Source organism: Pieris rapae, chromosome 16, assembly GCF_905147795.1.
Source record: "Pieris rapae chromosome 16, ilPieRapa1.1, whole genome shotgun sequence".
In the NCBI taxonomy this organism is placed as follows: Eukaryota; Metazoa; Arthropoda; class Insecta; order Lepidoptera; family Pieridae; genus Pieris; species Pieris rapae.
The window spans coordinates 3,643,671-3,658,889 of record NC_059524.1 but is presented as its reverse complement, the minus strand read 5'-3'; the positions used below and the strand labels follow the sequence as shown (position 1 = coordinate 3,658,889).

The window sequence follows — 15,219 nt, the reverse complement described above, 5'->3', positions numbered from 1 at the left end:
TCGCCACAGAATTTTTTTTGAAAAGCGCTGTTTTGTCAGCAAATTTTTTTTGGCAAAATTGTTTTTTTTTTGCAAAATGGAGCTGTTGGAATAAAGAAAATACGCATTCAGTGAATAATGATTTATTACCAGTCATTAACACTTAGATCTTGTACAACATCACCTTTATCTTGTACGCTAACTGGCACATCCTTTGCCTTATTCGGTTTTTTAACCTTTTTCTTTACTTTTTTAGGTTTTGATGTTTCTTCTTCTATCTGAAGATTCTCATCTTCACTGTCCGACGGGAAGAGAACAAGTGGACCTTTCGTTTCCGGTTTTTCCTCCGAATCTGGTATTTTTGGCCTCTTGATCATAGGCATCTCTCCAGCAATTTCATCATTCTTAGTTACTCTCTTCCTCTTCTGTATCTTGTTGATTTTGCTCCAGTTTTCGTAGAATGCGAGTAACGGTGTCCCCTTGGCTTTGATGCTTGCTTCCCAGGCGGCAACCATTTTTCCTTCACTTAATGCAAAGCTAATTTTGGCTCGTTCCCGCTCGATAAATTTGGAGTTCTCCTCTATTTTTTCTAATAATTGTCTTATTTTCTTTGTATAATTTGCAACAGAACATGACTTGAGGAATTGTTTTATCTGAAATAAATGTTACACATTTAAATTATAATTATTTATATTAAAATAAAGTTAAATAATGAAGTACAATACGTTTCCTACGATTTTATACTTCAAAGATTTTCTTGATATTTAAGGTTTGTACATAGGCTCCAAATGAAGTATTGCCTAATGGATGTGATTTTTTAATTTATATACACTTAGATCGAACCCTTAGTAGAACTTCGAAACTTTCGTCAAGTATTTGTGTTCGTCTACAGTTAAAACGCATATACAAAATTTGTAATATTTTCTAAACGAGTTTTATTCAAACGATATGTTCCTTCTTTACTTCAGTTCTAAAAAAGCCAACGAATTCGACGTATTTTTTTTTTTTCTAGAAGTAAGAATTACCTATACAGGTATAATATTAGTATTATATATTTAATTAAATTTTACAAATTAATAAATATTTTTTTGACATCCTTAAGCTTTAATATTACAGAGAGAATGCGTGTAGGGTGCGGGTGTGTATTTGTGTGTGAAGCATACCTGTATAATAGCCAATAAAGTGACATCCGGAAAGGCAATACTATGCGACTGGTTAGCCGTATATTCCAACAGAAGACCATACACTCTATCAATCGCTGAATCCTTAAAACCATTCTCTGCTAACTGAGACTTTGCCAAACGGAGAACGCAAGAAAAGTCCAATGGCTTCATCGACACTTTTTTGTGCTTTCTATTAAAATCATATGAGGTTAACACCTGCAAATAATTTCAATTAAATAATAGTGATTTAACAAAACCATTGTAAAAATTTACTTAAGCCTACCTATACTGTAAATACTGAATTCAATAGAACGGAATTTGGACTGTTTTCTAAGTTGGTATATATATACTAGCTGACGTCGTTTTGCCATGGATATAATTTATATGAAAAAAAAATAAGGAGGTGATCGTAGAGGGTTGAAAATTTAGGGTTGTATGTATTTTTTAATGCTGTTGATACAGTTGATATAAAATAAAAATTAAAAAAAAATATTTAGGGGGATGAAAAATAGATGTCCGATTCTCAGACATACCCAATATGCACACAAAATTTCATGAGAATCGGGACAGCCGTTTCGGAGGAGTTTAACCACAAACACCGCGACACGAGAATTTTATATATAAGATAGTATAAATTATATATACTGAAACAATGTCATTGAACATTGAACTAAACTCTTCTTAATATGATATTTAGTCTCTAAGAAGTTGGTGGACATACATACACTTAGCACTATAGTGAGATCATACTCAAATATTATCCAATTCAATATGGCATACATATCAAACTAATATAATTTCTTGTCAGTTAAATATTAAGATATAATATAGAAGTTACAAGTTGGTAGAACAGTATTTTTATGGCATTTGCGACAACAATCTTGATTCAAATTCTAGGAAAAAAATACGGACTGAAAATTCATTAACATCAAATACCGAATTAATATTGTAAATAATACAAAGTACTAAAGTACTCGGTTTTCTTATGTTTACACCTGGAGTCAGTTAATTATTCTAAACTGATAGATTATTAAAAAATAATAATCATAGGTACTAATAAATATAGATAAACAGGTACTAATGTTATTTTAATAATCATACCTCTGCTAGATAGGGTAGAATGGGAATGAAAGTATTCGTGTCTTTAGACAGATTGATCAGAATCTCAACACAGTGGAACCTCAATGGATAGTACTGATGAGTGGGTACCAATTTAATGGTATTTGTTATGACCATGACCAATGGGTACAATAATGACTGCAGTTGAGGCTTATTTGACGTAGCTCCAATTAAATCAGCCCACAAATGTAGTGAATTAATGAACTGCCAATTATAAACAGCTTGTCGGTTCTCCACTTTCTGTACCACTATAGCATTTCGCAAATGGATTGCCAATTGCCTGATGTAAAGAAAAACATATTGGTAGGACACATTCAGGTCCAATGCAAACATTTCCACAAGTGATCTCCTCATAAAATTGATTCCCGGCCATGTCGAGGGACTAACAAATTTTGAATTCTTCACATATGTCATGTACATAGCTTTTAAAACCAAATCTAGTAATGATGTTTGTTGGTTCCTTGTAATTCTTAGTATACTCAAAAATGCTAGCACTCGGACAGTTTCTTCACCAGTTGACCATAATGATATAAGCTTCTTCAAAGCCATTTTTGACACCCTGGTAAAGCAGGCAACAAAAACTGACATCTGATGCAGATGCTTTAACATTACAGTCAATATGTTCTCTGAGCTGACTCCACCAAGAAGTTTGAGTAAGTCCTTAAGATATGCCACTAAGGGTCCTTTCAGTTTAGAAAAGTTCTTGCATTTCTGAGGGTCTTTACCAGACTGTTCCATTCCTAAATAGCTTTTTAAGGCTGAGGGTAAATACAGCACACACATTTGAATAACAGCATTGAAGACAGATGAACCTAAAATAATAAAAAATATTTATCACATTACATTAGATAATACAGTACGACTGATACTCTTTTGCTTATATACCCATAAGTCTCAAATTTTAATAAGTTTTTTTTGGTGTGCATATCAGATATAAGGGTAGAGTACGTAAATATGAATTACACTTTATGCTTCATATTGTATAATCCCTTCAGTAGTTATGTTTATCATTTAATTACATATTAACAAAAAAAAAATCTGAAAATATTTGCATGTGATAAGAAAAATATACAACCTTCAACTTTAAACTCTCCAGTTGAGGTACCATCTACACTGGTTGCACGTAACATTGCTGCATTAAATACTTTAATTACAGTCACTATTGTAGTCCTTTTTACTTTGCCTTCAGTTTGTAGTTTATTTTGCCATTGTGCAACCATTTTAAGTGTAACTTTACCTCGCCCAGACTTAGTTGTTTCATCCTGAAATATACAATTAGGAGCATGAAATGTAGAAGATAAAACCCAATCACAACAAAGTTAAGACAACATTTGATTTACCCACTACATTTTATTACACATATAGCAAGAAGCTATATGTGTAATAAACATTTGCAGAAAAGTTGGGAATTACCTCAAAATCACTTTCATCACTGTCCCCAGTAAGAGGTCCAGGTAAATGCACTTTTTCGTCATCATCCTCATCACCTTTCTCTGAATCATCATCGCCGGAGTCAACGTCAAAGTTTAAGAGATTTTCGTCATTTTCTTCAAGAAAGTTGTAAAAGTCTGGGTCTGTTTTCTTTAATTTATCCAAAGATTCTTTATGTTTTTCTGGGTCCAACTCTTCTTCGGAATCAACATCTACAAGATGAGTAAGTAAACATTAAAATTTTAATTTAGTTAGTATTTTTAAATTGTACTACAAATAAGTAAGTATGGGAAGCACATAACCTGATTCATTTGTCGGCATCTCAACTTTTTTACTTTTCTTCATATTATGTTAAATTAAGGATATCTTCTTAAAGAAGTCTGACACTGGATTTGATAACAAGTTTAGTATGAAAAGTAACTATTTCGTAAATAATATTTAATTCATATTATTCCAAGTAGGAACTAGTAACTACCATGTTAACCATGTGGTTTTGACATTGATAGCATAGTCTTAAAGTGGATATGATATTTTTTGTATTATTGATGTATTACTTCAATTGTCAACATTTTTGACAATTGTTAACCGTCAATTTTGCAACTGACTTTTCGAAGACCTTCTAGAAAATAGCAAACTATTATCAACAAACGAAGAAAACTAGCAGGACACACGAATAGTAATAAATCCAGACTGCAAAAAATTATTGTTTACGAAAATCAGTTTTTAAATTTATTGTCACTGCTAACATCTCTAATTCTATAAATTGCGTCACACTTCAGTGTGTGTTCATTTGAATCTAACGCTAAAATTTCCGTCATCAGTGTAATAGGCAACTTTTGACCACCGGTAAGTTCAATTGTTTATATAACACCTAAGTTTCTTAGAATCAATAATGTAAATTATAAAGGCCAGTTATAATACCTTTAAAACATATTGAGAGTTTTATTTTAAGTAAAATAATTTCATGAATCCTTTTCAGGTTGCATCATGTTGTCACGATTGTGCGTGTCTCGCTCTACTTTTACGGTTACCCAAACTTTAAAAACCCCTGTACCACAAAAGTTTGTTCCAAGGAATTATATTGTTAGGAACTATGCTCGAGATCCGAGATCTCGTCTTGCCACACGCACTCAACCTACTATGTGGGAAAGGTTAATGGCACCAGCTGGACCTAATGGTTAGTTTTAATAAAACAGATGTGTTATTTCTTAATCAATGCTTCAGTCAGTCATGTCAACTAAATTATCTAATTCAATTTTTAGTCTCAGTAATAATTATGATGTTAGAACTACAGCATATATGTCATGCAAATTACCAACTATAACATATTATCAATTACAAGCCTTAAAGACATATGATGTTTATGTTTGTCTGAATTTAGCTTTCAGTTTGGGAAAAGGAGCTTTAGCTGGAGCATCTGCAGCTGGTCTTGTAGCTCTCTGTTATTATGGCTCTGGTGTCAAACCTGGAACATTACAAGAAGCACAGTAAGTATAAAGTGTGTAAAAATGTAAACAAATATTTGCTGATTATTCAGATAAGATAATCTTTATCTGAAATACAGCATTTTCATAATATTAATTGTCATGTTATCTTAACAAACCCATTTTAAAAATAAACAAAATTTGCATCTGTGCCATTTCTGTTAATACTTAAGTTTTGTAGCATTATCATTGGATTGAAAGTTAAGACATTGCCCTGTCTCCTGTCTGTTAGTAAAATTGGATTTAACATATATCAATGATAGCTGTCTTGACCTTGCCTCAAGTTCTCAATCTTACTTTAGAGATTTTACTACTAAAAGTACATAAACAAATTGTTCATACCACAAAGCACATCAAATTTTGGGCCTATTGTAGTAAAGGGTGAAGAAAAATGGGATAATGTTATAACAGACTGGTAACTTATATTATAAAAACTTTGAGATTAAAACGAGTGGGAGAGAGTTTATTGCCAGTTTTTCTCTTCTGTTCTACATCCTTAATTTGAGAACTAGGCAGTAAATGTAAAATTCAATGTATATACATTTTTTGACATTAAAAAGTGTACATTTTGTTACCTAGAAATTATATTTTTAAATTAGGAGATTTCGCTGAAGACCCCTAAGTAATATAGCTCTACTGGCAGCTAGTAATGTGCTATAGAATGTGCCTTATGTTATTTTTCATATCAGAATAATATTATTTTCAGTCTCTGGCCTCAATATGTAAAGGACAGAATCAAGGCCACATATGGATACATTGCTGGATCAATCCTTTTGACGGCTGGTAGTGCTATAACAGTTTTCAGGACACCTGCTCTATTAAATCTTGTTGCACGTAATGGATGGATGGTAGGCTACTTTGTTACAAATACGCAAAATTAAGAAGACCCTTTTTTTTCAAGAGAACTATTATTATATTTTGGTTAAAGGTCTAATTGAGGATAATTAAAAACTTAGTACATTGCAAGGAATGATAAATAAATTTGTTTTTTTTAAAGTATTTCACTTTTGTTGTTGTTTTATGGTTGGTTCAAGCTGTAACTTTAAGTACTTCATGTTGTTATCTTTGTGAGTTAGTTGTTAAACAGAATGTTATTAATCTTGGAATTTATCATGTCTCTGTCATTCAGAACTGTTAATCTCAATTAAAATGTTTGTAAATTTATTTTTTATTTGCAGTCAATTATTGCAACAATGGCATTAATGATTGGATCTGGAATGGTGGTTCGTGGAATGGACTATAAGCCAGGATTTGGTGGTAAACAACTTGCCTGGATGGTGCATACAGGAATCATGGGTGCAGTCATCGCTCCAATGTGCTTCCTTGGTGGGCCAATCTTGATGCGAGCAGCTTGGTTTGTATATATCTTTTATTAAAATTTTAAAATTAAACACAAAACAACATCTAAATTGTATTCTCACCATTCTTGAATCTACTTGAACACACAAAAAAGTTGTAAAAAACAAATATTAACTACAAACACACACACACAGAAAAAATATATATAAACTAGCAGACTCGGCCAAGCGTTGCTGTGGCTAAGGTTTTTGTTATATTACATAGTAGAAAATTAATCAAGGGAAACCGTAGGAGAACTTATGTGAAACGTTGGTACCACGACACAGACCTAAACTAAACTACCTTTAACTCAGCGCCATCTGTTAGAATTGTATCAAATAATAAACAAATGTTAATGTTATCGTAATTTTAGTAAGGATACCTATTTTTTTTGAAAATGAAATATAGCCTATGTCACTCAGGAATGATGTTGCTTTCCAACAGTAAAAGAATTTTTCAAATCTGCCAAGTAGTTTCGGAGCCTATTCAATTCATACAAACAAACAAAAAATCAAACCTTTCCTCTTTATAATATTAAGTATAGATATAAAGGTTTATAATGCTAATGAAATATTAACAAAAAAGTACTAAAAAACTTGTATTTATTTAATTTTATTTAATTAGATTAGTTAATTATAAAAATAAAAAAAATCTGTGACGCTACAGCCTATTTAGGTCCTGTTCTCAGATGTCTGAATCTGTTTCAAGATCATTTTTAAATTTAATAGGCAAGTAGGTGATCAGTCTCCAGTGCCTGACACACGTCGTCGACTTCTTGGGTCTAAGACATGTCTGTTTCCTTACGATGTTTTCCTTCACCGTTCGAGCAAATGTTAAATGCGCACATAGAAAGAAAGCCCATTGGTGCACAGCCAGGGATCGAACCTACGACCTCAGGTATGAGAGTCGCACGCTGAAGCCACTAGGCCAACACTGCTCTGATTAGTTAATTATACTTTAATCAAAATTTTGTTCTTTTTGTTCTCATAAATATTTATCCCTTGTGAACACATTGCATTGGAATCTATTTAATATATATATTGGAATATATTTGGTTATACTAATATAAATATAAATGTTGACTTCAGGTACACAGCCGGAGTGGTGGGCGGTTTAAGTACGATTGCAGTGTGCGCGCCCTCTGGTGAATTCTTGAACATGCGAGCGCCACTGGCCATGGGCCTTGGGGCAGTATTCGCGGCCTCCCTCGCGAGCATGTTCTTGCCACCCACCACTGCTCTTGGAGCAGGTATTGTATTTTTGTCCAGCATGAAAAAGTTTTTTTCATATTTAAGTATGATTTATATTGTTAGTGTATGTTTATTTCTGCACTAATTTCTTATAAAACTAATGTAACTGATACTGAGATTCAAGGGCCCATTATCAAATTTGGTTCAGTAGTTTTTGAGATATAGACATTTATAATAAATTGTCTAGGTAATGTTTACTGGTATTAGACGTTTTTTGTTTCAAACTTTTAATTTGACATTATTTTGAAAAAAAAAAGAGTTATATACATTAAACAATTATACAATGATGCAGTCAAAGTTTTATGAAACGTGAAGGTACTTACAAGCAGTAAGTACCTTCACGCTATTAAAAAACTTTGTACCAGTCAAAATGAATGACTGGTACAAAGAAATGAGTTCACTCACAACGCGTATGAGTTTGTCCGCCATTGCAGCCAATAGATACTAGCCAAGCCATGTATGTAGACTGCGTAAAGACAAAAGAATGAGCCATTGCAGACATTGCCACAATCCACATATTTCATTAAAACTGTAGCCCGTATAGAGGCCCCTTTACACAACGTCATCCTGCCATTTTTTTTCTTACAATAAATACTTTGTTAACAATAATATTTATATATTACTAGCGGATCCGACAGACGTTGTCTATACGTCTTTAATTTGAAAATTTCAAACTTTTTTTAATAAGCTAAAACATTCTGGACCATTTTGATGAAAATTATTATTCAAACGTTATGACAATATCTAACGATCCAGCACATGGTCTACAATAACACAATGATAACAAAACTTTTTTTTAATTTGATCGCAGCGCTAACTGTCGGGACAGACTAAAATTAAAATTCGAATATTATTTAAAATTTGACAGTGCGATGGTAGCGCCGTCTGTCGGATCCAATGTAAAATATTCCAAAATCAACAACTACTAATTAATTAAAAAAAACATTGTCCAGCGGACAAAATTGTGAATCTAAACCATTCTCGAATCTCCACGAACACACACAAAAAATTTCATCAAAATTGGTCCAGTCGTTTAGGAGGAGTTCAGTCACATACATACGCACACAAGAAATATATATATTAAGATTAACATATTTCAAGTGTTGCCTCTTTCGAATTATCGTAAAAAAACATTTTTTTCACAAACAAATTCAACAATTAAATTTTGCGACTGCCGCACCGTTATCTGGCTGAAAATAAAGTCGGTATGGCAGTTATACGAACTAATATAATTCTTACTACGCATCATTCCATTTATAAGTTTAAATTTTTCTTTCTCTCACAGACTATACTTTTCTATGTATTATGTATCTGTTAACATTTTTTATTTAAGGTCTATACTCTCTGAGTCTCTATGGTGGCTTAATCGTTTTTGGAGGTTTCTTGCTGTATGACACTCAGGCGATCATAAAGCGAGCTGAAATGCACCCAATGTATGGATTCCAGCCATATGACCCGATCAACTCGTGAGTATTTTTTTAAGATTTTTAAGAGAATAGGGCCAAAGATAATTCATTTTCATCTCACTAAAAATATGAAATTAAAGTTTTCTTACATTCGGTATAAAAGGATTTTTTATAATGGAATCCATTCATAATTTCTGTGATAACATTGAATAATTGCAGGACTCAGGGTATAATTATTCCTAGCCATTAGTACATTTAAACAGTTTAATTTGTATGCTTTGTTAAAAATTTACCCTTGGTACCAATTGTAGCAGGTCATTCATAGTGGAAATAAAAAAAAAATTTTTTAAATAGTTGCTTTTACAGTACGTTAAACTTTATTTTGCACCTGTTTAATGTAAAACAATTTATTTACAGAGCAATATCGGTATATTTGGATATCCTGAATATTTTCATGCGCATCGCGATGATCCTGTCTGGCGCTGGCGGCAACAAGAAGAAGTAGAATATTATTGTTAAGGCTTTAAACTTCTATTACTTGTATTATGCGTTTTAGAGTCAAAATGAAATGTGATATGTAAAATATGCTAAGTTTTATTTAAGTAGTCTATGGTTGATCATAAATTAAAGAGTATTGAGGACAATTGGTGTTTAATTTTTAATTCTAAGATTGACAATGCTTATAGTTATTTTCATACAATATACGACATTCGTGCAGACTAAATAAAATAATGAGGTGACAAAATAGGTTAACCAATACCAAATCAATTACGTTTCATAATTCGTGCTAGTAAAGTACATTCAAAAAGAATATTGAATAATATAAAAAAATATTTATTACAACACGTAATGTCTAGTGTTTCTTTTAATAAGGGCGTTTTATCGAATAATCTATAAATTAGGAGTTCATTGACGTCCATGAGCGATTAAATATGTGAATAAATGAAATCCAAATGCATATTTATATATTCACTTATTACTAAACGTTTAGCAATTGGACGAAGTGGCTATTTTACGTTATTTCTTACAAATTTTGTGATCTTGAGATATTTTAATTTTACCGTTAGGTACTGTATTACTATGGTATTAAAATTATACTGTTATGTATCGTAAAAATTTAGAATGTGCATATTTAATAATTTTACAATGTTTAATAAGAAATATGTGTTATTACTATCTTTATTAAACATCCAAAAAGCAAATTACACTTGTATAAAATTAACTTGCTATAAGTATAATTGTCAAAAACAATTTTCATCAAAAGAAAAACACATTTAAATTCTATACGCTTGCAGTTTTGGCGCGCTTCGTCCATAGATATTTAACAAACGAAAACATTAAAAGTTATGTTATGTACGCAAATGTTCTGTGATATAATCTACTAAATAACGTTGAAGAACATCGCAATAGCAGTCTAATATTGAATACAATTATCGATTTTTTTTAAATGTATGATTCATTCAAAAATTTTTTACTAGTTATACATTTTTTTTGTTTTCTCCTTGAAACCGTTTCGGTAGATATACTTAATGACAGTAACTACACGTGGGATGGCACTTTTTCCCTTCAACGCCGCACTTACACCCACCACTGGTGTCACCCCGCCCACCTGGACCCCATCTTCTCCCTTTTGTGACCCAACAAATTTCCGTCTTACACGCAGAACATTTAACCCAATCACATCCCCATTTTTTTGTGATGATAGCTTGGCATTCTGGGCATCGTAATGCTTCCCCGCGAGATATTAAAGAATCGAGCAACGCTTGTGTCCCTTCGTCTGTATTATCTGCAGTTACTTCTCGCAATTTCTTCTGATATTGCTCGCAGGTTTCACCATCATGCAAGGCCTGTCAAAGATTGTATTATTGATTTAAAATAAGCACATTCGGAAATCGAATAGTTTAAAAGAATAAAATAACAGTTATACATTTTATATTCTATAATTTACTGATAAAAATCAAATTTTAAATTGCACTCATACGTTATTTTTTTTTTATTAAATTGTCTTTGTAAACAAATCGAGATTATACATCGGCTATATTTGCATTTAGCAAAAGTACGCACGCGTTTTATTCAATGCGTGCAGCCAGGAAGCTAGAGTGGCGTTTTGCGTCTCAAGGGTATTAAAAAAAAATAATTTACTACACACAACAAATGCTACTCTAGGGAGTTATGAGCCTGTACTGCAATGAATTTCTTTAGATTAAAAACAAGGTCGACTTTGTTGTCTCTTACCTGACACGGTATACAATTTTTCCTCTTACAAACAGGGCAAGGAAATACTCTGACTCCGGGTTCGCAAAATGCCCAACCTGAGCAATCTGGTGTTCGGCAATGAAAGTTATTACGTGTGCCACTTTCAGCTACAGCCAAACCTCGAGCTAACCATTTCTCATAATCTTCAGCTGAGAGTAAAGCTCGAATTTCTCTGTCTTGTAGAACTCCAGGACAGCCTACAGCCGGACAAGATATTATTGGCTCTTCACAATGTCGCACTGCATCTGATAGACATTCCTTACAAAAGGTATGAAGACAATCGCGGAGAACAGCTCCGTCCCCCAAAGCACATTCTTCAAGACATACTCCACATTCGAAAGTTTCAGAATTTAATATAAGTGCCTGTTGCTCCAACTTTATTAATTCCGTGTAAAACTCTCCGCAGTTTACTAAACTTGAAGCCTCCGCTTTTGACGCTTTGTTTTCGTCTGAAAATATAAGTAGATATTAATCTAAAACAATTTTAATAATAATAAAAAAACACTAGTACTTGCCTGATTCAACTAAACATAAATAAAAAGGTGCGTCGAATGCTGTCCCTGCTAATGAAATAATGGGTACATTATCGTCTGTGCAGAGAGATTTTCCCACGATCCAGCGCTGTAACCGTATCTCTATACCGAGATAGGACAATGCTTCTCTTTTTAAATCTGCAATTGTAGAACGTTGGGAAATAGTTAAATGAACCGGTCCTCTAGCTGCAATTTTATCCTCTATCCAAACTTCGATCCTGAAAAATTTATGATTTTTGTGTAATAATTAATAAGTTTTTGTTAAAAAAGCTGATTGTTAATTTTATTTGTTAAAGTGTTAATAAAAATGCAATAATTCTTCAACTTACGGAATAATATCATTCATTACATCTTTGTGATCCTCAATTTGCTGAACAACCTCCGTTTTTATATTTTTTGTGTTATTCTTATTTATTTGTGACTCCACAAATGTCTTCTTTTCTTGGGGCTCGACGTCGTTTTTATTTATGAAATTTTCTTGCTTGCTTGCATCTGGATTGCGTATGGTAATACCTGATGTAGAAGGTCCAGCTAGTATTTGAGAAGAATAAGATAGAACAGAACATGAAAGACGTAGTTTGGCTAACTTTGAAGCAGCCTCAGCAGCTGCTGTCTCGTCCCCTTTAGCTATAGACGATTCAAGTTGATTAATTAATTCCCTTCGTTTTATATATTCCCCACTTTTAACAGCCTCGATTTTTGCTTCATTTTCTTGTAACTGTTTTTCTTTTTGTTCTATAGATTTTTTAATTATTTGTGATACCGTTTTTGGATCTAATTTTATTTGATTCGGTGACGCGTTCGTTGGTTCTTTTTTAAATTTATTTTTTTCAGCATTAGTGTTATCTAAATCTTTTGCTGGAATTTTTGTTACTAATTTCAATTGTGAGGAAGTAACGTCGCTATTTAATGAAACTACAGTCTTTTGCTCAGTGTTTATGTTTGTTTTCGAAGTCACTTGGAAACACTGCGTGCTGGTAGTTGCTTTCGGCTGGTAAATGGGATTTAATAACGACGATATACTCAGCGGTGTATGCGTACTTCGACCAGAGTTAGTAGTTGTTGTAATTTTATTTTCTTTTATAGCTTGGGTTTTGTTACTATTTTCAAATGGTTTAAGTTGGTTTTTATCGCGAGCACGTAGCAGGATGTCGTGAGTAAACTTTACGGAATTTTCTATGGGGATCTCCCTACTTTTAGGTATTGCAGCAGCCTTGGTATTAGATACAGAATCTTCGTTTGGCTTAGCTTGGACGAGTGGCTTTTTTAAATTATTTGATGTTATTATGGCTCTTATTAATGATTCAGAATTACCTTCAAGTGAATTGTTCGTTATTTCATCAATGAAAGTATGCCGTTTGTTGATAGAATGGTTTCCTGTTGATAATGCACCAGATGATGTTGTTGGTTCTTGATTTAACTTTTGGAATTTATCTTGGGCAAGAGGTTTTTCCTTATTTTCGTTTATTGTAGTCCCAATACGTAAAGTTGGGGTTTCATTTGATGCATTATTAAATTCAAAATTAATAGTGTGTTTTATTTTCTTCTGATTTGGCTTCTTCGGGAGAGAGTCTTTCATTTCTTTAAGAATTTCCCGCAATTTCTTTTTCTCTTCAACATCCTTAGATAGTTGACTAGATAACTCCGTCTGCGTAGATGAACTTGAGGATTGTGAATTAAGAATTTTAGTTAGTTCATTTTCCTTAGGTACACAATATACACATGATTTCATTGACGTATTATATTTCCGCAAACATTTAGTACACATCCACATTTTATCAGAATTACTATTTATTGCATTTTCTTCGTTATTAGGTTTATTATTTTCTAGATAAGTATAATTGTGTGTAAGCTTATTATTTTCTATGATTTCGGCTGCCTGTTTATCCAGCTCGCTAATGCTAGGCAGAAATTTTACATGTGAAATATCTGCAGAGTGTCTCTTCTTATTTTCAAATATTTGTTTGAGAAAACTTTTTTCTGTCCGCAATTTTATTTCTTTGCGTTGTTTGTCTGAGTCTTTATGTGTTTCTGTTGATGATGGTGGAGGAATAAAAATTAATGAATTACCGCCGGTCCCCTTGACATTGTTTACTATATTCTGTTTAGTCGAATTATCACTAGAAGGCGTAAGTGTAGGGAGGAGCGTATCGTTATTATTTATTTCTATATTTTCTTTATTTTCTGCAATCGCTTTCAGTGGAGGTTTAGGAGCTGGACGTTTTCTCTTATAGCTACGAGGTAATGAGGTCGTAACAAATGTAGGGGGTGGAGGAGCGTGCCTCTTTCCGGGCACATACGCAGCGCGTCGATGAAAACATTCACTGGCTGCCCTTCGGCATCGTTGATTGCCGCCCGATTCAACAATGTTTTTACTAGCTGGTGGTAAACTAAATCCGTCGTACCCACCCTCTTCTCTCCAGAGTCCGTATTTTCTATGTAATGTCACTCCACGTTCTCTTTGTCGTCGCAAATTTCGCTCTTGAACTCTTCTCTTGTAGGAATCGGTTGGCGAATTTATAGGTAATGTTATTGGAGCTTGTGAATTAGGATAATATATCGGTGCCAGAAAGTCGAAGCTGGCAGCGGTACGATCAGAACCTACGCTGGAAATACTTTCACTAGAAGATGACCGTTCTGAACGACGGAGCCACGAGAAAATGGTCCAAAGACCAGTGGATAGGGGACGGGGGCGAAGCGCCTCTACTCCCACGTCACCGTTCATTACCCCTGGAAGTTTGTAAATAATAAACATTATAACGCACATTAGTAGAATGAAAGATCATGTGGTAACATCGAGTAAATGTAAAATAGAAAATAAAATAGAACAATAGTATAAAAAGAAATTCATATTACATACTTACAGAGTGAAGAAACGTGAGCAGAGCGTCAAAAGCCAAATCTAGGGCATAATGATTAGCTTAAATAGTGGGCTGTGCTTCGACTATATTATTCAATTCATTCACTTACATTTTTTAACAAATTCTAGGTCACAATGCACATGATATCTTTGTTTTAAATAAAATTAAATAAGATTTTGACGTTATTGTTCGCGAGATAAAACACAAAGCGAGGTCGACTCATTCGGGCGAGGTAAGCGCCTCGACTCACTCGCCGAGCTAATTTTAGCAGATCTTTGCGATTCCACTTTTGCTATTTCTACTTTATTCTTAAACCATAAATTTCTAGAGTGGTTTATAAATCTAAAACATCATTCAGCAAATATACAGATCATCAGTAATCTGTTCCTAAAATTTTTG

General features: G+C 33.2%; 3 protein-coding genes across 5 annotated transcripts; 1 reads left to right on the top strand and 2 right to left on the bottom strand.

The window, feature by feature from the left end:
• Positions 1-106: 106 nt before the first annotated feature.
• On the bottom strand, positions 107-4,205 carry LOC110998074 (nucleolar complex protein 2 homolog). The gene is made up of 6 exons (XM_022266515.2): positions 3,995-4,205; positions 3,675-3,904; positions 3,337-3,523; positions 2,244-3,073; positions 1,143-1,358; positions 107-632 (listed from the first exon to the last, which is right to left on the bottom strand). The coding sequence occupies exons 1-6, from the start codon at positions 4,035-4,037 to the stop codon at positions 126-128; spliced, it is 2,013 nt and encodes a 670-aa protein (XP_022122207.2). The 5' UTR covers positions 4,038-4,205; the 3' UTR covers positions 107-125.
• A 93-nt stretch (positions 4,206-4,298) lies between these two features.
• Positions 4,299-9,814, top strand: LOC110998075 (growth hormone-inducible transmembrane protein). The gene is made up of 8 exons (XM_022266516.2): positions 4,299-4,538; positions 4,672-4,869; positions 5,074-5,179; positions 5,883-6,024; positions 6,355-6,530; positions 7,603-7,763; positions 9,098-9,230; positions 9,588-9,814. Exons 2-8 carry the CDS (start codon positions 4,680-4,682, stop codon positions 9,673-9,675), a joined length of 996 nt encoding a protein of 331 aa, XP_022122208.2. The 5' UTR covers positions 4,299-4,538; positions 4,672-4,679; the 3' UTR covers positions 9,676-9,814.
• A 551-nt stretch (positions 9,815-10,365) lies between these two features.
• On the bottom strand, positions 10,366-15,064 carry LOC110998073. 3 transcript variants are annotated; one of them, XM_022266512.2, is made up of 5 exons: positions 14,820-15,064; positions 12,289-14,689; positions 11,942-12,177; positions 11,406-11,875; positions 10,366-11,017 (listed from the first exon to the last, which is right to left on the bottom strand). In XM_022266512.2, exons 2-5 carry the CDS (start codon positions 14,682-14,684, stop codon positions 10,697-10,699), a joined length of 3,423 nt encoding a protein of 1,140 aa, XP_022122204.2. In that variant the 5' UTR covers positions 14,685-14,689; positions 14,820-15,064; the 3' UTR covers positions 10,366-10,696. The 3 variants fall into 3 exon arrangements, with proteins under 3 accessions (XP_022122204.2, XP_045487552.1, XP_022122206.2); XM_045631596.1 differs by having other exon boundaries at positions 14,824-15,064; XM_022266514.2 differs by having other exon boundaries at positions 14,930-15,060.
• Between the last annotated feature and the right edge of the window lie 155 nt (positions 15,065-15,219).